The sequence below is a fragment of the Cherax quadricarinatus genome, chromosome 65, assembly GCF_038502225.1.
Source record: "Cherax quadricarinatus isolate ZL_2023a chromosome 65, ASM3850222v1, whole genome shotgun sequence".
Lineage (NCBI taxonomy): Eukaryota > Metazoa > Arthropoda > Malacostraca > Decapoda > Parastacidae > Cherax > Cherax quadricarinatus.
Window position 1 is genome coordinate 500,148 of NC_091356.1, and position 25,045 is coordinate 525,192.

At 38.8% G+C, this 25,045-nt stretch overlaps 1 protein-coding gene across 1 annotated transcript in view; it reads left to right on the plus strand.

The window, feature by feature from the left end:
• Window positions 1–9,264: 9,264 nt before the first annotated feature.
• The window catches only part of Lpin (phosphatidate phosphatase LPIN), a 54,380-nt gene continuing 38,599 nt past the window's right edge, over window positions 9,265–25,045 (plus strand). The window contains exon 1 of the mRNA XM_070098833.1: window positions 9,265–9,531. Coding sequence (XP_069954934.1) covers window positions 9,411–9,531 — 121 coding nt within the window. The 5' untranslated portion in view covers window positions 9,265–9,410. The remainder of the gene's footprint in view (window positions 9,532–25,045) is intronic.

Here is a 25,045-nt window from a genome sequence, read left to right on the forward strand (position 1 = left end):
ATTCAAGAGTAAGGGAATTTTAGCAAGTGCACATCATGAATACATTTGATATACACTATTTCTTGTTTATTTGGAATAAACTCACATTGGCCACATGGAAACTGTTCCAGACATTGAGATGATTATGGGTGGACCTTTCAGATATTGAGAAGGTTGATGTGAAGGAGTTGTTGCAGTGGCAGTCAGGTGTTGACTTCTTTTGAACAAGAGTTAACTGAAGTAGACAACAAAGATGATGAAATTTCACTTATTCCTTATGAATTAGCCTTGTAACACTTGTCAGAGATTACCAGCCTTGCAGTGACAGCAATAGCAGACATTACAGAAAATTATCATGGCAAAAAATGTAGCACATAAATCATTGATTAATTGTACAATGTGATTCACAGCCAGAGAGAGCTGGAGAGCATACAGCAGAGGAGAGTTGTACAAGCATTTGTAGAAAACAATTTCATTCAAGATTTTCTTTATTCTTTGTAAGTCAAGAAACACTCAGTAAAAGATGTCCTACAACAGTTGCATCCTTGGATGAAGTGGTTTACATATATGACCCTCAAAAACTCTCACATTCTACCACCCACTGCTATAACACCAGTATTCTATTAAATTTGCCACCAAGTTACATCAATATTTGGTAGATATTAATGTTTTATGGTAGTAGGTCGCTAGACAGCAACCACCCAGGGAGGTACTACCGTCCTGCCAAGTGAGTGTAAAATGAAAGCCTGTAATTGTTTTACATGATGGTAGGATTGCTGGTGTCTTTTGTCTGTCTCATAAATATGCAAGATTACAGGTATGTCTTGCTACTTCTACTTACACTTGGGTCACACTACACATACATGTACACATTTATTTACACACACTCATCTGAGTTTTCTTTGATTTTATCTTAATAGTTCTTGGTCTTATTACTTTTCCTTTTATATCCATGGGGAAGTGGAATAAGAATCTTTCCTCCATAAGCCATGCGTGTTGTAAAAGTCAACTAAAATGCCGGGAACAATGGGCTAGTAACCCCTTTTCCTGTAAAGATTACTAAAAAGAATAAGAAGAAGAAAATTGTCAAAGTGGGAAGTCTGAATGTGTTTGGATGTTGTGCAAATGATAAGAAAGAGATGATTGTGGATGTTATGAATGAGAAGAAGCTGGATGTCCTGGCTTTAAGTGAAACAAAGCTGAAGGGGGTGGGAGAGTTTCAATGGAGAGGAATAAATGGGATTAGGTCAAGGGTTTCAAATAGAGTTAGAGCTAAAGAAGGAGTAGCAATAATGTTGAAGGATAAGCTATGGCAGGAAAAGAGGGACTATAAATGTATTAATTCAAGGATTATGTGGAGTAAAATAAAGATTGGATGTGAAAAGTGGGTTATAGTAAGTGTGTGCGCACCTGGAGAAGAAAGAAGTGTAGAGGAGAGAGAGAGATTTTGGGAAATGTTGAGTGAATGCGTGGGGAGTTTTGAATCAAGTGTGAGAGTGGTGGTGGTTGGGGATTTCAATGCTAAAGTGGGTAAAAATGTTATGGAGGGAGTAGTAGGGAAATTTGGGGTGCCAGGGGTAAATGTAAATGGGGAGCCTTTAATTGAGCTATGTGTGGAAAGAGATTTGGTAATAGGTAATACATATTTTATGAAAAAGAGGATAAATAAATATACAAGGTATGATGAAGCACATAATGAAAGTAGTTTGTTAGATTATGTATTGGTGGATAAAAGGTTGATGGGTAGGCTCCAGGATGTACATGTTTATAGAGGGGCAACTGATATATCAGATCATTATTTAGTTGTAGCTACAGTTAGAGTAAGAGGTAGATGGGAAAAGAGGAAGGTGGCAACAACAAGTAAGAGGGAGGTGAAAGTGTATAAACTAAGGGAGGAGGAAGTTCGGGTGAGATATAAGCGACTATTGGCAGAAAGGTGGGCTAGTGCAAAGATGAGTAGTGGGGGGGTTGAAGAGGGTTGGAATAGTTTTAAAAATGCAGTATTAGAATGTGGGGCAGAAGTTTGTGGTTATAGGAGGGTGGGGGCAGGAGGAAAGAGGAGTGATTGGTGGAATGATGAAGTAAAGGGTGTGATAAAAGAGAAAAAGTTAGCTTATGAGAGGTTTTTACAAAGCAGAAGTGTTATAAGAAGAGCAGAGTATATGGAGAGTAAAAGAAAGGTGAAGAGAGTGGTGAGAGAGTGCAAAAGGAGAGCAGATGATAGAGTGGGAGAGGCACTGTCAAGAAATTTTAATGAAAATAAGAAAAATTTTTGGAGTGAGTTAAACAAGTTAAGAAAGCCTAGGGAAAGTATGGATTTGTCAGTTAAAAACACAGTAGGGGAGTTAGTAGATGGGGAGAGGGAGGTATTAGGTAGACGGCGAGAATATTTTGAGGAACTTTTAAATGTTGAGGAAGAAAGGGAGGCGGTAATTTCATGCACTGGTCAGGGAGGTATACCATCTTTTAGAAGTGAAGAAGAGCAGAATGTAAGTGTGGGGGAGGTACATGAGGCATTACGTAGAATGAAAGGGGGTAAAGCAGCTGGAACTGATGGGATCATGACAGAAATGTTAAAAGCAGGGGGGGATATAGTGTTGGAGTGGTTGGTACTTTTGTTTAATAAATGTATGAAAGAGGGGAAGGTACCTAGGGATTGGCGGAGAGCATGTATAGTCCCTTTATATAAAGGGGAAGGGGACAAAAGAGACTGTAAAAATTACAGAGGAACAAGTTTATTGAGTATACCAGGAAAAGTGTACGGTAGGGTTATAATTGAAAGAATTAGAGGTAAGACAGAATGTAGGATTGCGGATGAGCAAGGAGGTTTCAGAGTGGGTAGGGGATGTGTAGATCAAGTATTTACATTGAAGCATATATGTGAACAGTATTTAGATAAAGGTAGGGAAGTTTTTATTGCATTTATGGATTTAGAAAAGGCATATGATAGAGTGGATAGAGGAGCAATGTGGCAGATGTTGCTAGTATATGGAATAGGTGGTAAGTTATTAAATGCTGTAAAGAGTTTTTATGAGGATAGTGAGGCTCAGGTTCGGGTGTGTAGAAGAGAGGGAGACTACTTCCCGGCAAAAGTAGGTCTTAGACAGGGATGTGTAATGTCACCATGGTTGTTTAATATATTTATAGATGGGGTTGTAAAAGAAGTAAATGCTAGGGTGTTCGGGAGAGGGGTGGGATTAAATTATTGGGAATCAAATTCAAAATGGGAATTAACACAGTTACTTTTTGCTGATGATACTGTGCTTATGGGAGATTCTAAAGAAAAATTGCAAAGGTTAGTGGATGAGTTTGGGAATGTGTGTAAAGGTAGAAAGTTGAAAGTGAACATAGAAAAGAGTAAGGTGATGAGGGTATCAAATGATTTAGATAAAGAAAAATTGGATATCAAATTGGGGAGGAGGAGTATGGAAGAAGTGAATGTTTTCAGGTACTTGGGAGTTGACGTGTTGGCGGATGGATTTATGAAGGATGAGGTTAATCACAGAATTTATGAGGAAAAAAAGGTGAGTGGTGCATTGAGGTATATGTGGAGTCAAAAAGCGTTATCTATGGAGGCAAAGAAGGGAATGTGTGAAAGTATAGTAGTACCAACACTCTTATATGGGTGTGAAGCTTGGGTGGTAAATGCAGCAGCGAGGAGACGGTTGGAGGCAGTGGAGATGTCCTGTCTAAGGGCAATGTGTGGTGTAAATACTATGCAGAAAATTTGGAGTGTGGAAATTAGGAAAAGGTGTGGAGTTAATAAAAGTATTAGTCAGAGGGCAGAAGAGGGGTTGTTGAGGTGGTTTGGTCATTTAGAGAGAATGGATCAAAGTAGAATGACATGGAAAGCATATAAATCTATAGGGGAAGGAAAGAGGGGTAGGGGTCGTCCTCGAAAGAGTTGGAGAGAGGGGGTAAAGGAGGTTTTGTGGGTGAGGGGCTTGGACTTCCAGCAAGCGTGTGTGAACGTGTTAGATAGGAGTGAATGGAGACGAATGGTACTTGGGACCTGACGATCTGTTGGAGTGTGAGCAGGGTAATATTTAGTGAAGGGATTCAGGGAAACCGGTTATTTTCATATAGTCGGACTTGAGTCCTGGAAATGGGAAGTACAATGCCTGCACTTTAAAGGAGGGGTTTGGGATATTGGCAGTTTGGAGGGATATGTTGTGTATCTTTATACGTATATGCTTCTAAACTGTTGTATTCTGAGCACCTCTGCAAAAGCAGTGATAATATGTGAGTGTGGTGACAGTGTTGAATGATGATGAAAGTATTTTCTTTTTGAGGATTTTCTTTCTTTTTTGAGTCACCTTTCCTCGGTGGGAGACGGCCGACTTGTTGAAAAAAAAAAAATTAATGTTTTTTTTTTTTCAACACACCAGCGGTTTCCCACGAAAGCAGGTTTATTTTTTTATTAAATATATTATTTATTGTTTACTTTTTAGGGCAAATTGTTATGGTACATTATATTTAACCCTTTCAGGGTCCGTCCCGTAGATCTACGTCATGAGCTCAGCTCACTCTGATAAACTGTGAGTGGTACATTTGGGCCTACATATGAGAGAATACATCTATATGGTATGTGTGCACCACATAAAACAGATCCTGCAGAACACTGTGTATAATGAGAGAAAAAAACTGAAATCATGATTTTTCGATTAAAACAGCAACTTTGCAGTGTTTTTTCGTATGTTTTTTATAGTTGTGTTTGCGATTTCTTGGTCTCATTTGATAGAATGGAAGACATATTACAGAAATAGAGATGATTTTGATTGGTTTTAGCACTGGAAATGGCTTGAAACTGAGCTCAAAGTAGCAGAAATGTTAAATATTTGCCGATATTCAAGAGTAAACAAACGACCTCACACGTCTAATACGCGCCAGCTGGTGGGTCTGATATGCATTCACAAATCTGGTGATGATATTTATACAATTATTACAGTATTGCATAACAGTAAATCTTCTATTTTTTGGTGTGAATAAAAATTCATTATGTGAATGAAAAATCAAAATGGAATTTATTTGTAAAGCCTCAAAATGTAACTAATGAACAGAGGAAATGTTAGTTTAGTTCCAGGAATACCTACATTGTTTATTCTGGACCCTATTTTGAAATTGGAATATTTTGAACTTTGTGTTAAATTGGCCAAATTAACAATTTCCGATCACTTTAATTTGTAGTTGAAACAGTTGACTTGGTGATTTCTTGTGCTCAATCGATAGAATAGAAGTAATACTAGTGAAATAGCTAAGAATTTGGTTGACTGGAATAATGTAATTGGCCTGAAATGGGAGTCAAAGTCGGCAAAATCGCCGATTCGTAAATATCGCTGACACATCAAAATTCGCGAGAGCATAATTTCATCAATTTTCCATCAAATTTCGTACTTTTTGTTTTATTACCTCCACAAAAAGATTCTCTACCATTTCATAAGAAAAAATAACAAATTTTTTTTTTTGAAAATTCTTGGACACTGGGGCACCACTTCAGATTTGGGCCTTGGACCCTGAAGGGGTTAAATAATGCATTCAATACAAATGTTTCTCATATTCTTATAGTTTATTTGGATATGATACATAGTTGTACAAGGAATTATAGTACTAGTTGGGTGTACATGCCAAAAAATCCTTGTATGCAAAGCATTATGGGCAGATTTAAAATTAACTTAAAATTAACCCTTTGAGGGTCGACAGGCCCTCTCCGAAACTCGTTCTCAGGGTCGGCCAAATTTCAAAAAAAAAAAAAATATTTTTTCTTATGAAAAAATAGTTTTTTTTTTCTAAACATTATAGGCTAAACAAAAAAATTTTAACGTCAATACTTACCGAGATATGGAGGCGTGAAATTTGCCAAAATTGAACAACATATGGTAACATCGCCGACTGCCGTCACCCGGTATTTTTCTATTTACTTTTTTATGTACTATTTTCAATTATTTTTCAATTTTTCTTTTTCTGAGTAACTTTTATGGCCTCTGAGGCCAACATGATCAGTATTTTGTAAGTTACTTCTTTTTCAATACTACACAATAAGGGCATAAACACTGTTGTCATTATTTTGTTTACAGAAAATATTTACACAAACAAACGATATGAAATGTTGTTTATTACTATTTTTCTATATTTTATATACACATATACAGTCACAGGGAATGTTTCTAGAAGTTCTGCAGCCTGTGGAAGTCTTTGAAACATGGTGTCATGCACAGTGGAGTTTTACACTCCTCACACATAAAACGAGTGTCTCTGCGTTGTTGTGTGCGTTTTTTTGTATGTGCACAGACGTAACACCTCTTCTGAGCCTTTTTCTTCAAAGCAGTAGCAGGCAGTTTTACCAGGAAGTGATCACCATGCTTCAGACGAGCAGGTAGTTGTTGATAATTTGGTGGGCGGTCAATTGCAGGTGCTGTTCCTTGGTACTTGAATACTATTTGTCTGATGACAGACAAACAGAATTCGCCGTACTGTGGTTTGTTTCTGGTGCTCATCTTATACATATTATAAGCATTGAGCATGGAAATGTCCAGAAGATGGAAAAACAGTTTGATGTACCACTTATAACTCTTGCGAACACAATCAGCAAACCCAATCTGCATGTCACATTTGTCCACTGAACGCATGTTGAAGGTGTAATCAATCACAGCTGCAGGTTTTAGAATGGGTTCATTTCTCTCTCTATGCTGCCTGCCACTGTCTGCCATTTCATTAGGGTGAATTGATGACAACAGTGTGACATCTCGTTTGTCATGCCACCGAAATGCCATGATGTCATTGGCAGCAAACGCCTGCACCTCACCTCTACGAGTGCCAGCGTCAAACCTGGGCACATGTTTCCGATTTGCACGCACTGTGCCACACACATCTGTCATGTTCACTCGCAAAAAATCACTGAGTGAGGGGCTTGTGTACCAGTTATCTGTATATAATATATGCCCCTTACCAAGGTATGGTTCTATCATTGTTCGAACCATATCACCTGAGATGCCCAATAACTTCCTGGTATTTTGCAATGTATAACTTCCAGTGTACACAATAATATCCAATACCAGACCACTGTAACAATCACAAAGCACAAACAACTTTATACCAAAGCGTTTCCTCTTGCTTGGTATGTACTGCTTGAAAGAGAGTCTTCCTTTGAACAGAATCAAAGACTCGTCAATTACAAGCTTCCTGAAGGGATAAAAATGCGTACTGAATTTCTGTTTCAGATACACAAACACATTCCTAATCTTATATAACCTGTCAGTTCTGTCAGGCCTGGTTTTATCTGAGAAGTGAAGCATACGTAACATTAGCACAAATCGATTCACTGGCATTATATCACTGAAACCTGGTGTTGCAATCAGGGGGTCTGTTGACCAGTATGATTTCACTTTGTGTTTATACACATGTGGCATAAGCATTATTGTGGCAAAGAAAAGATACATCTCAGCCACAGTTGCCTCCTTCCACTGGTGTAGACGTGATTTTGGTGAAAGTAATGTGTTTGCCATGGTGTACTCGTAGTATGTGTTGCTTTCCATGACAATACTTTTCATCAGTGGTTCGTCAAAGAATAACTCGAAACATTCCAGTTCAGTGGCATTGTTCCCAAGTGCACAAGATGGCCGTATTCCACTTTGGCTGTCATCAAACTGGTGGGGATTTGGAACAAAATTGACAGCTTCCTGCCAATCCCAGGTGCGGTCTGCTGGTGGGTACTGGACAATGACAGGTGGTTGTGGTTGTGGAGGTTGTGGTTGTGGTTGTGGAGGCTGGTGTGGTGGGTGAGTGGGGGATGGTGGCCTTTGTTCTAGATCAGCTGAGGCAGCGGCGTGGGTGGCAGCGTGGGTGGCAGCATGGCCCACTGCTGGTGCCTCACTGCCGGCACCACTACCACCACGCACATTTTCCATCCCAATTGCAACAGTATCTTCGTCATTTTCACTGTCTGTTCCTGTTGTACAGCCACGGGATGTACTCCGAGATACACTCCTTCCCCTTGGTATAACATATGGCACACTACCAGAGCGCATATATCATCGTATATACTGACGCTTCACTGGGGAATATTGCACTTCACTATCACTACTGGAACTAGTTTGAAGAGCTTGTAGTTCATATTCACTATCACTATCATCACCAATGCTCTCATCTGAGTCTGGGATTTGGGAAAATAGAAGTTTCCTCTTGGGTTCTGGAACAACTGAACGTGAACAAGAGGGCCCAGCACCAGAGGTGGAAGGCTGAGGGTCGTCTGGGTTTTCCTCACTATTACCGATATTATGGTCATTAGTTTCAGTCAAAACCTCACTAAAACCACGAAACTCATCTTCACTGGCACTTCCATCACTATTAGAACTGTCACTGGGGAACAAAAGTGTCCCAATTCGCCGAGGAGTGAGGACCTTCTTACCGCGAGGCATGGTGGACATTGTTTACTAAGAGGGCATTCCCACAATGCACCACTGGGTCCCAGATTTTTTTTCTACCGCGCACACCGACCGCGCAGACCCATTCTCTCACACCTAGGCCTACCAGCCTTTTCGCGCGAGATTTGAGGCCGCTAGAATTTATGCGTACTAGTACGTCAAAAACCCCTACGCGTAAGACGTATTAGTACGACCAAAACCCTCAAAGGGTTAACAAGCAATGAAAGGTTCAGTGGTAGAAATTACAGTAAACAATTTACAGTATGAAGTACAATTGAGTATTTGAAACAATGAAATTTGAACATTTCGATAATGAAGCATTATAGTTGTACAAATTTGTTGCTTTACAATGTATAACAAACAAGATGATCAATTTACTATATGTTGTCTTGAAGTTTTAAGATTTAAGTAATTGGGAGAATTATTGGTAATGTTAAATATTGAGTGTTGATTATTTAGTCCTGGGCGAGTAAGTGGATTTTTAGAACAGTCTTAAATTGATTTTCAGGCCTGGTTACTTTAGTATGTTCTGGTAATGAATTCCAGATTTTGGGGACCTTTATGTGCATAGAGTTTTTACACAATGTGATATGGACACGGGGTACATCAAAAAGAGATCTGTCTTGTGTTATGGTCGTGTGTCCTGTTAAGGTTGATAAGGAGAAGTTTGAGTGGAGGGTTTGTTTGCATGTATTGTTCTATGTATGTAGTAGGCACATGTATAAGTGTGGATGTTCTTTATGGTGAGCAAATTTAGTCTTTTGCTGACTTCAGCTGAAACGTGCAACTTCCTTAAATGAGGACTGCCTGTAGTACAAAATGGGTCTAATAATGCTTATGTTACTTGTTTTGTATTGATGAAATACTAATTTACTTTTCACTTGGCATGGCAGTCCTTCTAACTCCAGACCACCAACTCCAATCAAATCTGATACAGAATATGAAGTAGAAAGACAAAGAGCTGACTTTGCTGATGGTTCATGTCAGACAGATGAGAACAAGTGGTACTGGATGTGGGGAGAGCTTCCAACACCACCACCAAAGACTCCAACACGAACAACCAATTTAAAATTTGATACTCCTGCTGGAAAGACTGAGAGTGAAAAGCTGGCAAAGACAAGTAAGGAAGAAGGTAATATACTTTCATATTTTATGTGATGTCTAATGCAAAGTTTAAATATGAAGATTGTTTCACTCAGACGTTGATGTTTCTTTTAATTAGTATAGTTAACTGGATCATTCTGACAGATGATTCCTTTTCATTATGTGCTTCCCTGTTTGTAGTTGTGATACTGATGGCACAAGTGATTTTCTGATTCTTTGTTAGATATAAATATCCCTTCCTTTTCAAGCATGGAGTTACATAGGGCAGTTGGGTGACTTACAATTATGCTGTAGTGTTTGTAAAGCCACTTTTATGCATAGTAAATATGCAGTGATTTTGAAAGTTTAAATGGTTTCTGTTGAATTTTAGATTCAAGCATCTGATGACTATAATTATCTGTGATTAGTTTAAAATTTAAGATATATATCTAATACCAGTTAGAGTAAGAGGTAGATGGGACAAGAGGAAAATGACAACAACAAGTAAGAGGGAGGTGAAAGTGTATAAACTAAAGGAGGAGGAAGTTCGGGTGAGATATAAGCACCTATTGGCAGGGCCGGATTACCGCATAGGCAAACGAGGCATTTGCCTAGGGCCCCGCGCATTTGGGGGCCCCCGCGGTCCAAGGGGTTCAGGGGCTCATCCAAGACTGCGCACATGGTGCAAGTGCAAAGGGGTCTCTACCTAAAAAGTTCAAGTGTTTGGAGAGTAAAATTGATTTTTAAAAATTAATCAAAACAAAAATAAATAATGAAATAAAATAAAATAAAAATAAATAAACCTAACCATAGATGGCAACACTCAACACGCCTTTGTTTACATCAGAACAGCTGTGTTTTCCCGCTAATGGGTGAGTATGGGAGATTCCTCTCCAATTTTCTGTAGTAATTACACGTTATCTAGACTTGTACTGTGACAAATTAACTGAAGTGTTGTGATAGACATTGATGTGTATGAATAAATGTTTGTTTTCGCCTCTAAATGTTAAGGGAGGTACCTGATAGGGTTACTTGACCAGTAAAGACGCATGGACCAGTAAAGACGCATTTTTGGTAAAAATACTATAAAGAAAAACCTAAAAACGCAAACTGACTTCCATTTGTAGGTTTTAAAAGCACTTTGTCCTGTCTTTAAGTCTTTATCATTTCAATAACAGATCTCAATTGATTGATGTTCTACATCACTTCCGTCGCAAATGCTTAGTTTTCAAGTTGCAACGGAAGTGATGTAGAACATCAATTAATTTACTACATATTTCCCCAGAAACACATAAGCCACATCAGAAAATCGTTGGTTGGGTGAAACTTGAAAATTGTCCCTGCATTCTTTAATTCTCATTTCCTTATCTATGGTGATAGGCCATATATCATGCAAAACATAATGATTAGTTTAGTTATGAAAATGGTAATATAAATACCATTGTGCATTGTTCTTGGACTCAGTATGATTTCTGTTTAAGTAAATTGGAGATCAAGGAGGATGAGTTAGTAAAATATTCGTAGCCCAAATCACTAACCTAATCTATGGTAAAAGTTCTGTATGTGAGTCCTTTCTGGTAACGTTTTGAATTTTTAGATGCGCAGCCAGAGGAAAGGGGGGCTACAAGGGCCATATCCCCCCAATTGACAGAAAAAAAAATTTAATAATTAAAAAATTAATAATTGATAATGAAAAATTTGTATTTGCATGATTACAGACAGTGATACATCCTCATTATGGCATCTCGTGAACGTGATGTTGGACGTTCTTATGCGAGTGGGTCACAGAAAAGAAAGAAGAAAATTCAAGAAGAAGAACAGAAAAAGAAAGATGTAGGAAGCTGCAGAAAGATCACAGACATGCTCACGAAAACAGTTTCTGATGTTACCAGTACAGTTGAATCTGCAGATACGTCAGATCATACAGGAAGCCCTCCCTCCATTATTTCTCAGCCAGCATCTACTTCTTTTGTGTCTCCTCTCAATGTCTCAACGGACATTTCATCCACAGGATTTGTCTTAAAAGATCCTGCCTCATGGCCAAATGTAATCCCAGATTCTCTACGTAATGCTTTCATTGCAGAAAACTTCAGTCAAACTCTGAACATTGACTTTAGGAAATCAGCAAGGATTTATGATGATGGAAGTCGTCGTTGTTTAAAGTCATCTATGTTTTATAGGAAGCTTGCAAATTCAGAAACTGTGAAAAGATCATGGATGGTATACTCTGAAAGCTCAGGAAAGGTGTACTGTTCAGCATGCAAGCTATTTTCTACCAAAGAAAATACCTTCACCCAGGGGTTCAATGACTGGAAAAATTCCAAGCGTTTCGAGGAACATGAAAACAGCACCACTCACAGGAGCTGCATTTTAGCCAGTGTATTTCGTGCACAGAAAAAAGGCTTATTGGATTCTCATTTGGAAAATCAAACTGAAAAAGAGTGCACTTATTGGAGAAAAGTTCTAGAAAGAGTTGTTGCTGTTGTAAAATTCTTAGCTCTAAGAGGACTTGCTTTCCGTGGAGAAAATGAGGTTTTTGGTTCGGAAAACAATGGCAATTTCCTAGGGATCATAGAACTGTTAGCACAATTCGATCCATTCTTAGCAAATCATGTGTCACACCTTGGGAATGCAGGAAGAGGCACTGTATCTTACATGTCATCTATATGCAATGAATTTATTGAACTGATGACTGAGAAGGTCCTCAATAACATCATAGCAGCTGTGAAAACTGCAAAATACTTTGCAATAAGTGTAGATTCAACACCAGATATTTCACATACAGATCAATTGACATTCATTGTTCGCTTTGTCGACTCCAGTGGTAAGCCTGTAGAGCGCTTTATAAAATTCATTAATCTTTCAGGCCATGATGGAGAAACAATGATGAATGTAGTACTGGATACTCTGCTTGAACATGATCTCTCTATTATGGATTGCCGTGGCCAGAGCTACGACAATGCAAGTAACATGTTGGGTAAATATAATGGATTGCAAGCCTGTATCAAGCAAATCAACCCACTTGCTGAATATGTGCCCTGCTCAGCACATTCTCTTAATCTTGTTGGGTCATGTGCTGCGGAGTGTTGTGTCGCTGCAGTTTCATTTTTTGGACTTTTACAAGCACTCTTTAATTTTTTCTCTGCTTCAACGCATCGGTGGAGTATACTCAAGTCAACCATTCATGGAGATGTCATCAAATCATTATCAACAACAAGGTGGTCAGTGCAGCATGATGCAACACATGCTTTGAAAGACAGCTTTGCTGAAATACGTTCTTCTTTGATCTAAATAGCAGAGGATGAAGACCAGACAGCAACTACAAGAAGCGAAGCAGCCAGCTTAGCATCAAAATTGGAAGATTTTGAATTGGTCTTACTCTGTGTGCTTTGGGACTGTATACTGGAACGGTTAAATGCCACGAACAAGACACTTCAGAAAATTGAAATTGAAATGGGTACTTGTGCTAACCTCTATGCAGGCTTAGTGGAATTTGTAAGCTCACTTCGCAATGATGAAGCTTTTGAAATGTTTGAAGAGAAAGCTAAACTGCTGGTGAAAGACACAGTTACCGGGCTGATCATCAGCGGTCAAGGAAGAGGAAACGCAATTTTGAAGAGCCAGACAATGAAATTGTGTTGCTACCAAGGCAGAAATGTAAGACAGCTACATACTTTGTCATTCTGGATTCACTGATTACAGAATTGGTGAAAAGAAAAGAAATCTACCAGAATCTCAATGACAAGTTTGGATTTCTGTTCAAAATTACTACTATGCCAGATGCAGAATTGAGAGAAGCTGCATTAAAGTTGCAACAACACCTTTCAGCAGATGTTCAGGACACATTTGTTGAAGAAATAGTTCATTTTTCTGGGTATATGAATCAGATTAAAGTTCCACCTGAAAAATGTGTGCCCTCAGCTGCTTTGAAACATTAAGAAATGCAGGTATCTCAGAAACCTTCCCTAATGTTGACATAGTGTATTGCCTTTACCTAACACTTCCAGCTACTAACTGTGAAGGAGAACGTTCATTTTCTGTTTTGAAAAGAGTGAAAAACCAGCTCCGTTCAACAATGAGCCAAGACAAATTGTGTAACCTAGCCTTGTTGACCATTGAGTCTGATCTAACAAGAAATATTGATTTTCAGAATATAATTGATGATTTTGCCAATATGAAATCCAGAAAAAGGTTTATTTAAGAAGTGCCTGTGAATATAAACAATTCTTTACTTTCTTGAGTTCATATGATTTGATAGTCTTATGCATGATGCAATGATAACAATAATGGTCAGTGATTTAAAAAGGGAATAATAGTGCTGTAGTGGTTATGCTGAATATAATAGGTACATGATGTCACTACTTAATAGCCTAATCTAGTAATACTATGCTGTCTTGAGTTTATTCTCTTTAAAATGCATGATTTAACAAGATAGTTATAATGGCTGTTGGTAAATGGTTGGTTTTGGTTGTCTTGATGTACTTTCCCTATTAAATTTAATCTAAATAGCCAGAATGTATTTAATTAGACCTTAAACAGGCTCACACCAACCCCCCCTCCCCCCAAGCTGGAAGGGGTCGCTTCGCTTACCCGTAACTCAAAGGGGCCCCGCCAATCTGAATAGCCTAGGGCCCGGAGACTTCTTAATCCGGCCCTGCCTATTGGCAGAAAGGTGGGCTGGTGCAAGTATGAGTAGCGGGGGGGTTGAAGAGGGTTGGAATAGTTTTAAAAATGCAGTATTAGAATGTGGAGCAGAAGTTTGTGGTTATAGAAGGGTGGGTGCAGGAGGAAAGAGGAGTGATTGGTGGAATGATGAAGTAAAGGGTGTGATAAAAGAGAGAAAGGTAGTTTATGAGAGGTTTTTACAAAGCAGAAGTGTTATACGAAGAGAAGAGTATATGGAGAGTAAAAGAAAGGTGAAGAGAGTGGTGAGAGAGTGCAAAAGGAGAGCAGATAATAGTGTGGGAGAGGCACTGTCAAGAAATTTTAATGAAAAGAAGAAAAAATTTTGGAGCAAGTTAAACAAGTTAAGAAAGCCTAGGGAAAGTATGGATTTGTCAGTTAAAAACAGAGTAGGGGAGTTAGTAGATGGGGAGATGGAGGTACAGTGGTCCCTCGCTTTTCGTAGTTCTCGGCAATCGTAAATTTCGCCAATCATAGGGGTATTTTCGTATAAACATGGACTCGCTTTTCATAGGTTGACTCGCGAATAGTAGTTTGTCCGGGACGCGTAAGCACGGTGTGAGCCGGGGAGGCCTCCCTACCCAGCCAGTCTGGCATTGTTTACCAGTGAGTGAAGGTCCCCTCAAGTGCTCCTATGAAATATTTCATAATATTGCACTCATTTTAGTGCTTGCAAGTACTAAATAAGCTACCAGGGCTCGAAAGAAAGCTCCTAGTGCCAAGCCTGTGGTAAAGAAGGTGAGAAATATGTACAGTGACAAAGTCTTGGGCCATTTTAGGGAAGTGTTAGAGACGCCAGAAACAGAGCTCTCTCCACAGTTATTTTGCGAGACAGGACTCCAGTGACTCTCATGGTGGTCCTAGTGGCATTAAGAAACAGAGAAGAGAAGTAACCCCAGAAAAACAATTGGTACCTGAGGTGTTGATGGAAGGGGATTCCCCTTCCAAACTGTAAACAATCCAGTCTCTCCTCCTCCAGTCTCCCATACACTAAGAAGAATCTCCAATAAAGGTAAGCATTATGCTGTTAATGTTTCATTCATCATTTCCCATTGTATTGTTTATGTACTACATGTATATTTCATGTAAAAAATTTTTTTGTTTTAATACTTCTGGGTGTCAGGAACGGATTAATTGTATTTACATTATTTCTTATGGGGAAAATTGATTCGCAAATCGTAAATTTCGTTTATAGCAGCTCCTCCAGGAACGGATTAATTACGAAAAACAAGGGACCACTGTATTGGGTAGATGGCGAGAATATTTTGAGGAACTTTTAAATGTCGATGAAGAAAGGGAGGCGATAATTTCATGCACTGGCCAGAGAGGTGTACCATCTTGTAGGAGTGAAGAGGAGAAGGATGTGTGTGGGAGGTGCGTGAGGCATTACGTAGAATGAAAGGGGGTAAAGCAGCTGGAACTGACGGGATCATGACAGAAATGTTAAAAGCAGGGGAGGATATAGTGTTGGAGTGGTTGGTATTTTTGTTTAATAAATGTATAAAAGAGGGGAAGGTACCTAGGGATTGGCAGAGAGCATGTATAGTCCCTTTATATAAAGGGAAGGGGACAAAAGAGATTGTCTTAAACTAATACCTAACTTTATTGAAGCAGATATGTTTTCCAGAAAATTTTATTTCTTGACCCTAGGAACATCAGTAATATAAGAGATAATTTTGTCAACAAAACTGAAGTGCCTCTAATGCACATTGTTCTTTAAGATAAGTAGTGGAGAGCATTGATATAAAATACCGACGTGATGGTACAGACACAAATTAGCATGACGTTTCGTGCACATATTGGGATTTATCAAGAATTGTTGGTGAAGTGATTAAGCCCTCCCTTCCCTGCATGGGCAGAACATTTATAGAGGGTCATTGTTGTGTTTGTCTTTACCAAGATAGGGTAAGCTGTCCATAAAAACCTACAAATTTTTTGTTGAAGTCGATAGTATAAATTTATACAATGCTTCTGAGGGCACATACATATTTTAGGCATACAAGAAGTGGTAATATAATCTAAATAGGGCTGCAATTTGAAATGAGTTAGGGTAGAATAACAGCCTCTAGTATGTAAATTCAAACCAACAATTAAAGTTAATACCTAATTTCCTAAGTTACCGACTTCTCAAAAGCTTTTCATGCTTCCAACCATTAAAATTTACTTAATATATAAAATTATGGCAATAATGATCACTCTACATATCATGTATGGTAACCATTATTGGCACTAACTTGACTGTTCTCAAAATAAACATTGTCGTTACCCTAAGATACTGTACTTACCCTCTCCTATATCAGTGATCTTCCTTACATCACTCAGTACATCAAACAAATACTTTTTCTCTCTCTGATAACACTATCTTCCTCCTGCAAGACTTTGACCCTGTCATTCTAAACAACTTAGATACTGAATTTATAATCTACATACTTATAACAGTCAAGTGCTTGCTCAGCATAGAGAGGTACTATATGCTACTGTATTTTGGAATAAATTTTTCAACACAATAAACCATAGAAGTAACATTTTTTCAAATTATTAACAAAAATCCTAGGTAGTAGGTTGGTAAACAGCAACCGCCCAGGGAGGTACTACCGTCCTGCCAAGTGAGTTTACAACGAAAACCTGTAATTGTTTTACATGATGGTAGGATTGCTGGTGTCTTTTGTCTGTCTCATAAACATGCAAGATTTCAGGTATGTCTTGTTACTTCTACTTGCACTTAGGTCACACTACACATACATGTACAAGCATACATATACACACCCCTCTAGGTATTCTTCTATTTTCTTTCTAGTTCTTGTTCTTGTTTATTTCCTCTTATCTACATGGGGAAGTGGAACAGAATTCTTCCTCCGTAAGCCATGTGTGTTGTAAGAGGCGACTAAAATGCTGGGAGCAAGGGGCTAGTAACCCATTCTCCCGTATAAATTACTAAATTTAAAAGAGAAACTTTCGTTTTTCTTTTTGGGCCACCCTGCCTTGGTGGGATACGGCCAGTGTGTTGAAAGAAAGAAAGATTAACAAAACTCTTCAAGCTTTCAGGAAGCGTGCGTGAACCTGTTGGATAGGAGTGAATGGAGATGAATGGTTTTTATGACATGGCGTGCTGTTGGAGTGTGAGCAAAGTAACGGTTATGAAGGGATTCAGGGAAACCAGCAAACTGGCCTTGAGTCCTGGAGGTGGGAAGTACAGTGACTGCACTTTGAAGGAGGGGTGTTGATGTTGAAGTTTTTATCTGTAGTATAGGCATACTTTTGGCAAGACAATGATGGAGTGAATGATGATGAAAGTGTTTCTCTCTTTTTTGGGGTCACCCTGCCTTAGTGGAAAATGGCCGATGTTAATAGATAAAAATAAGAAATCTATGGTTCACCTCGTCCACTCTCAAATATCTGAATACATTAACTTCTTCCATACTCCATTCCTTCAATCTGATATCCAATCTTTCATCACCTAAATTTTTTGTTATCCTCCTCACCTTACACTTTCCTATGTTCACTTTTAATTTCCTTCTACATACCCTTCCAAACTCTCAACAACCTCTGCAACTTCTCTTCATAATCTCCCAAAAGCACAGTGTCATCAGCAAAAAGCAGCTGTGACAACTCCCACTTTGTGTTAGATTCTTCATCTTTTAATCCCACACCTCTTGTCAACACCTGAGCATTCACTTCTCATACAACCCCATCTATGAATATATATGTCACATTGCTTCCCTATCTACCCTATCATATGCTTTTTCCAATTCCATAAATTCAACAAAACATCTTTTTACTCTTATATAAATACTGTTGACCTGTGTTTTACTGTAAACACTTGGCTTACACACCCCCTACCCTTCCTAAAGCCTCCTTGTTCATCTGCCATCCTACTCTGTCTTACTCTTAATTCTTTCAGTTATAACTCTACCATACACTTTGCCAGGTATACTCAATAGGTTTATTCCCCTATAATTTTTGCACTCTTTTGTCCCCTTTGCCATTATACAAGGGCCTTTGCATGCCCTCTTCCAATCCCTAGGTACCTTACCTTCTTCCATACATTTATTAAATAAAAGCACAAACCACTCCAAAATTATATACCCACCTGCTTTTAACATTTCTGTCTTTATCCCTTCAATCCCAGCTGCTTTATCCCCTTTCATTCTGGCCACTGCCTTATGCCCCCCCCCCCCACTTTCAACTGACTCTTCCTCACAACTACAAGATGTTTTACCTCCCTGTCCAGTGCATGAAATCACAGCTTTCCTATCTTCATCAACATTGAACAGCTCCTGCAAATATTCCCTCCATCTTCCTGATACCTCTACCTTTCTATTTTTAACTGTCATATCCATTTGTTCCCTAGACTTTTTCAACTTAGATATTTATACCTAATCAGTTGTTGATACTTTTTATTTATGATAAGCTTTGGCAGGAAAAGAGGGACTATAAATGTATTAATTCAAGGATTATGTAGAGTAAAATAAAGGTTGGATGTGAGAAGTGGGTTATAGTAAGTGTTTATGCACCTGGGGAAGAAAGAAGTATAGAGGAGAGAGAGAGATTTTGGGAAATGTTGAGTAATTGCATGGGGAGCTTTGAACCAAGTGTGAGAGTACTTGTGGTTGGGGATTTTAATGCTAAAGTAGGAAAAAATGGTGTGGAGGGAGTAGTAGGTAAATTTGGGGTGCCAGGGGTAAATGAAAATGGGGAGCCTTTAATTGAGCTGTGTAGAAACAGGTTTGGTAATAAGTAATACATATTTTATGAAAAAGAGGATAAATAAATATACAAGGTAAGATGTAGCACGTAATGAAAGTAGTTTGTTAGATTATATATTGGTGGATGAAAGGTTCATGGGTAGGCTCCAGGATGTACATGTTTATAGAGGGGCAACTCATATATCGGATCATTATCTAGTTGTAGCTACAGTTAGAGTAAGAGGTAGATGGGATAAGAGGAAAATGACAACAACAAGTAAGAGGGATGTGAAAGTGTATTAACTAAGGGAGGAGGAAGTTCGGGTGAAATATAAGCAACTATTGGCAGAAAGGTGGGCTGGTGCAGGTATGAGTAGTGGGGGGGTTGAAGAGGGTTGGAATAGTTTTAAAAATGCAGTATTAGAATGTGGGGCAGAAGTTTGTGGTTATAGGAGGGTGGGTGCAGGAGGAAAGAGGAGTGATTGGTGGAATGATGAAGTAAAGGGTGTGATAAGAGAGAAAAAGGTAGCTTATGAGAGGTATTTACAAAGCAAAAGTGTTATAAGAAGAGTAGAGTATATGGAGAGTAAAAGAAAGGTGAAGAGAGTGGTGAGAGAGTGCAAAAGGAGAGCGGATGATTGAGTGGGAGAGGTACTGTCAAGGAGTTTTAATGAAAATAAGAAAAAATTTTGGAGTGAGTTAAACAAGTTAAGAAAGCCTAGGGAACAAATGGATTTATCAGTTAAAAACAGAGTAGGGGAGTTAGTAGATGGGGAGATGGAGGTTTTGGGTAGATGGCGAGAATATTTTGAGGAACTTTTAAATATCGACGAAGAAAGGGAGGCGGTAATTTCATGCACTGGCCAGGGAGGTGTATCATCTTTTAGGAGTGAAGAAGAGCAGGATGTGAGTGTGGGGAAAGTGCGTGAGGCATTACGTAGAATGAAAGGGGGTAAAGCAGCTGGAACTGACGGGATCATGACAGAAATGTTAAAAGCAGGGGGGGGGGGACATAGTGTTGGAGTGGTTGGTATTTTTGTTTAATAAATGTATGAAAGAGGGGAAGGTACCTAGGGATTGGCGGAGAGCATGTATAGTCCCTTTATATAAAGGGAAGGGGGACAAAAGAGATTGTAAAAATGATAGAGGAACAAGTTTACTGAGTATACCAGGAAAAGAGAAGAAGAAAAACTTTATAAAACTGGGATGCTTGAATGTGCGTGGATGTAGTGCAGATGACAAGAAACAGATGATTGCTGATGTTATGAATGAAAAGAAGTTGGATGTCCTGGCCCTAAGCGAAACAAAGCTGAAGGGGGTAGGGGAGTTTCGGTGGGGGGAAATAAATGGGATTAAATCTGGAGTATCTGAAAGAGTTAGAGCAAAGGAAGGGGTAGCAGTAATGTTGAATGATCAGTTATAGAAGGAGAAAAGAGAATATGAATGTGTAAATGCAAGAATTATGTGGATTAAAGTAAAGGTTGGATGCGAGAAGTGGGTCATAATAAGCGTGTATGCACCTGGAGAAGAGAGGAATGCAGAGGAGAGAGAGAGATTTTGGGAGATGTTAAGTGAATGTATAGGAGCCTTTGAACCAAGTGAGAGAGTAATTGTGGTAGGGGACCTGAATGCTAAAGTAGGAGAAACTTTTAGAGAGGGTGTGGTAGGTAAGTTTGGGGTGCCAGGTGTAAATGATAATGGGAGCCCTTTGATTGAACTTTGTATAGTAAGGGGTTTAGTTATAGGTAATACATATTTTAAGAAAAAGAGGATAAATAAGTATACAAGATATGATGTAGGGCGAAATGACAGTAGTTTGTTGGATTATGTATTGGTAGATAAAAGACTGTTGAGTAGACTTCAGGATGTACATGTTTATAGAGGGGCCACAGATATATCAGATCACTTTCTAGTTGTAGCTACACTGAGAGTAAAAGGTAGATGGGATACAAGGAGAATAGAAGCATCAGGGAAGAGAGAGGTGAAGGTTTATAAACTAAAAGAGGAGGCAGTTAGGGAAAGATATAAACAGCTATTGGAGGATAGATGGGCTAATGAGAGCATAGGCAATGGGGTCGAAGAGGTATGGGGTAGGTTTAAAAATGTAGTGTTAGAGTGTTCAGCAGAAGTTCGTGGTTACAGGAAAGTGGGTGCGGGAGGGAAGAGGAGTGATTGGTGGAATGATGATGTAAAGAGAGTAGTAAGGGAGAAAAAGTTAGCATATGAGAAGTTTTTACAAAGTAGAAGTAATGCAAGGAGGGAAGAGTATATGGAGAAAAAGAGAGAGGTTAAGAGAGTGGTGAAGCAATGTAAAAAGAGAGCAAATGAGAGAGTGGGTGAGATGTTATCAACAAATTTTGTTGAAAATAAGAAAAAGTTTTGGAGTGAGATTAACAAGTTAAGGGAGCCTAGAGAACAAATGGATTTGTCAGTTAAAAATAGGAGAGGAGAGTTATTAAATGGAGAGTTAGAGGTATTGGGAAGATGGAGGGAATATTTTGAGGAATTGTTAAATGTTGATGAAGATAGGGAAGCTGTGATTTCGTGTATAGGGCAAGGAGGAATAACATCTTGTAGGAGTGAGGAAGAGCCAGTTGTGAGTGTGGGGGAAGTTCGTGAGGCAGTAGGTAAAATGAAAGGGGGTAAGGCAGCCGGGATTGATGGGATAAAGATAGAAATGTTAAAAGCAGGTGAGGATATAGTTTTGGAGTGGGAGTGGTTGGTGCAATTATTTAATAAATGTATGGAAGAGGGAAAGGTACCTAGGGATTGGCAGAGAGCATGCATAGTTCCTTTGTATAAAGGCAAAGGGGACAAAAGAGAGTGCAAAAATTATAGGGGGATAAGTCTGTTGAGTATACCTGGTAAAGTGTATGGTAGAGTTATTATTGAAAGAATTAAGAGTAAGACTGAGAATAGGATAGCAGATGAACAAGGAGGCTTTAGGAAAGGTAGGGGGTGTGTGGACCAGGTGTTTACAGTGAAACATATAAGTGAACAGTATTTAGATAAGGCTAAAGAGGTCTTTGTGGCATTTATAGATTTGGAAAAGGTGTATGACAGGGTGGATAGGGGGACAATGTGGCAGATGTTGCAGGTGTATGGTGTAGGAGGTAGGTTACTGAAAGCAGTGAAGAGTTTTTACGAGGATAGTGAGGCTCAAGTTAGAGTACATAGGAAAGAGGGAAATTATTTCCCAGTAAAAGTAGGCCTTAGACAAGGATGCGTGATGTCACCGTGGTTGTTTAATATATTTATAGATGGGGTTGTAAGAGAAGTAAATGCGAGGGTCTTGACAAGAGGCGTGGAGTTAAAAGATAAAGAATCACACATAAAGTGGGAGTTGTCACAGTTGCTCTTTGCTGATGACACTGTGCTCTTGGGAGATTCTGAAGGGAAGTTGCAGAGATTGGTGGATGAATTTGGTAGGGTGTGCAAAAGAAGAAAATTAAAAGTGAATACAGGAAAGAGTAAGGTTATGAGGATAATAAAAAGATTAGGTGATGAAAGATTGGATATCAGATTGGAGGGAGAGAGTATGAAGGAGGTGAATGTATTCAGATATTTGGGAGTGGACGTGTCAGCGGATGGGTCTATGAAGGATGAGGTGAATCATAGAATTGATGAGGGGAAAAGGGTAAGTGGTGCACTTAGGAGTCTGTGGAGACAAAGAACTTTGTCCTTGGAGGCAAAGAGGGGAATGTATGAGAGTATAGTTTTACCAACACTCTTATATGGGTGTGAAGCATGGGTGATGAATGTTGCAGCAAGGAGAAGGCTGGAGGCAGTGGAGATGTCATGTCTGAGGGCAATGTGTGGTGTGAATATAATGCAGAGAATTCGTAGTTTGTAAGTTAGGAGGAGGTGCGGGATTACCAAAACTGTTGTCCAGAGGGCTGAGGAAGGGTTGTTGAGGTGGTTTGGACATGTAGAGAGAATGGAGCAAAACAGAATGACTTCAAGAGTGTATCAGTCTGTAGTGGAAGGAAGGCGGGGTAGGGGTCGGCCTAGGAAAGGTTGGAGGGAGGGGGTAAAGGAGGTTTTGTGTGCGAGGGGCTTGGACTTCCAGCAGGCGTGCGTGAGCGTGTTTGATAGGAGTGAATGGAGACGAATGGTTTTTAATACTTGACGTGCTGTTGGAGTGTGAGCAAAGTAACATTTATGAAGGGGTTCAGGGAAACCGGCAGGCCGGACTTGAGTCCTGGAGATGGGAAGTACAGTGCCTGCACTCTGAAGGAGGGGTGTTAATGTTGCAGTTTAAAAACTGTAGTGTAAAGCACCCTTCTGGCAAGACAGTAATGGAGTGAATGATGGTGAAAGTTTTTCTTTTTCGGGCCACCCTGCCTTGGTGGGAATCGGCCAGTGTGTTAATAAAATAAAAATAACCAGGAAAAGTGTACGGTAGGGTTATTATTGAAAGAATTAGAGGCAAGACAGAATGTAGAATTGCGGATGAGCAAGGAGGTTTTAGAGTGGGTAGGGGATGTGTAGATCAAGTGTTTACATTGAAGCATATATGTGAACAGTATTTAGATAAAGGTAGGGAAGAATTTATTACATTTATGGATTTAGAAAAGGCATATGATAGAGTGGATAGGGGAGCAATGTGGCAGATATTGCAAGTGTATGGAATAGGCGGTAAGTTACTAAATGCTGTAAAGAGTTTTTATGAGGAGTTTTTTTGGGAGATGGCTGACTTGTTGAAAAAAAAACAAAATTATATAATAACCAGTTCCTGGAATTTAGGTCTTTATATTATACTATTTGTTATTTTTGGCTTGTTCAAAAAGGCTCTGCATAATATGGGCTTTGCATAAATTGCATGAATTTTCTCACCCTTTTATCCATGTAATGTATTGTAACTGTAAATATACCTCTATCTTTTTGCTTTTTTATTTGGGGCCAATTCTTTTGGAAAATTATGACATTAACTGTTATTTTTTTTAGCATTTGTGGTAATTGTAAAGTGTGTGTAAAATATTGTTTTGTTTTTGTGTAGTGTTAACCTAACTTGGGTGTCAGCATTTCAAATAAATTTCTTGTTTCTAATTTAACTTTATTCTGGGATGTTTGTACCACCTAAATTATTATGCTTCTTAACTCTGTTGGTTATGTCTTTACTGTGAGATTTTGATAGTAATATTGTTCTTGATGTGTGGCATCTTGAGATGTGTTAAATTTCTCACTTCTAAACTCTGGTCAAAATAGCCTTAAAATATGTCGGCTAGGTAAAAATAAAAAAAAAATGAAAGAAAGATGGTCTGTAAAGAGAGGGTAATGAGTAGGTCAGGGAGGTATGGTGTATATTTAAGAATGTATTGCAAGTGTGTACAGCAGAGGTTGGTGGTTAAAGAAGTGTTTGTGAGGATGGGAAGAGGAATGACTGGTGAAATGATAGAGGTAAAGAGGGTAGTAAGGGAGAAAACGTTCGTATGCGAAAGGCTTTTGCCATGTGAAAAAATGTATGTATACAAAAGGCAGAGTATGTGGAGTGAAAAAGAAGGGGTGAGGGAGTGTGAAAGGAGAGCAAATGAGAGAATTTTACTGGGAATACATAATGGTTTTTTAGAAGCATTGTTAAGTTGATTAAGCAAACGAATGGACACTTTCCACATTATACCCAAAGAATATGCACCAAAAGTTACATACTTGTAATGAAGCCAAAGCAAAGAAAAAACATTGTAAAATGTGAGAGGCCCCATAGGCTGGTTTTCCTGGTGCCCAATATAGGACTCTCAACGTATGAACATGATAATTATAAAAGCCACATTTCTTTATCAGATTGTATATATTCAAAAAATAGGAACATTGCCAGAAAAACACGTACTAAAGGTGAATGCATTTTAAATGTAATAACCAAGAAGAATTTGTTTCGAGTATCATACGTGCAAGTTCTACAGTTTTTCAGGAAGTGTCTAGGGTCAGCCTTAGTGTAGTGTTTTGAAGATGTGAAGTGAACAGAAGTATATATGGTATTTATGTTTAATAGGATTAGGTATTCCTGAAGTTAGTGTTTTTGATGGTTTTAATAGCTTGCCTTTTGTTGTGTGGCAATTTGTTTGAGATAAATAAGTGAGGTAGAATCCCAAGTGTATATTCCATAGGCAAGGTTTGAGTAAAAATTAAAGTAGGCAGAAAAGCCACTGTGAATAAATAGTGAACTTCCAAGTGATTTCATGATTTTTCACATTATCA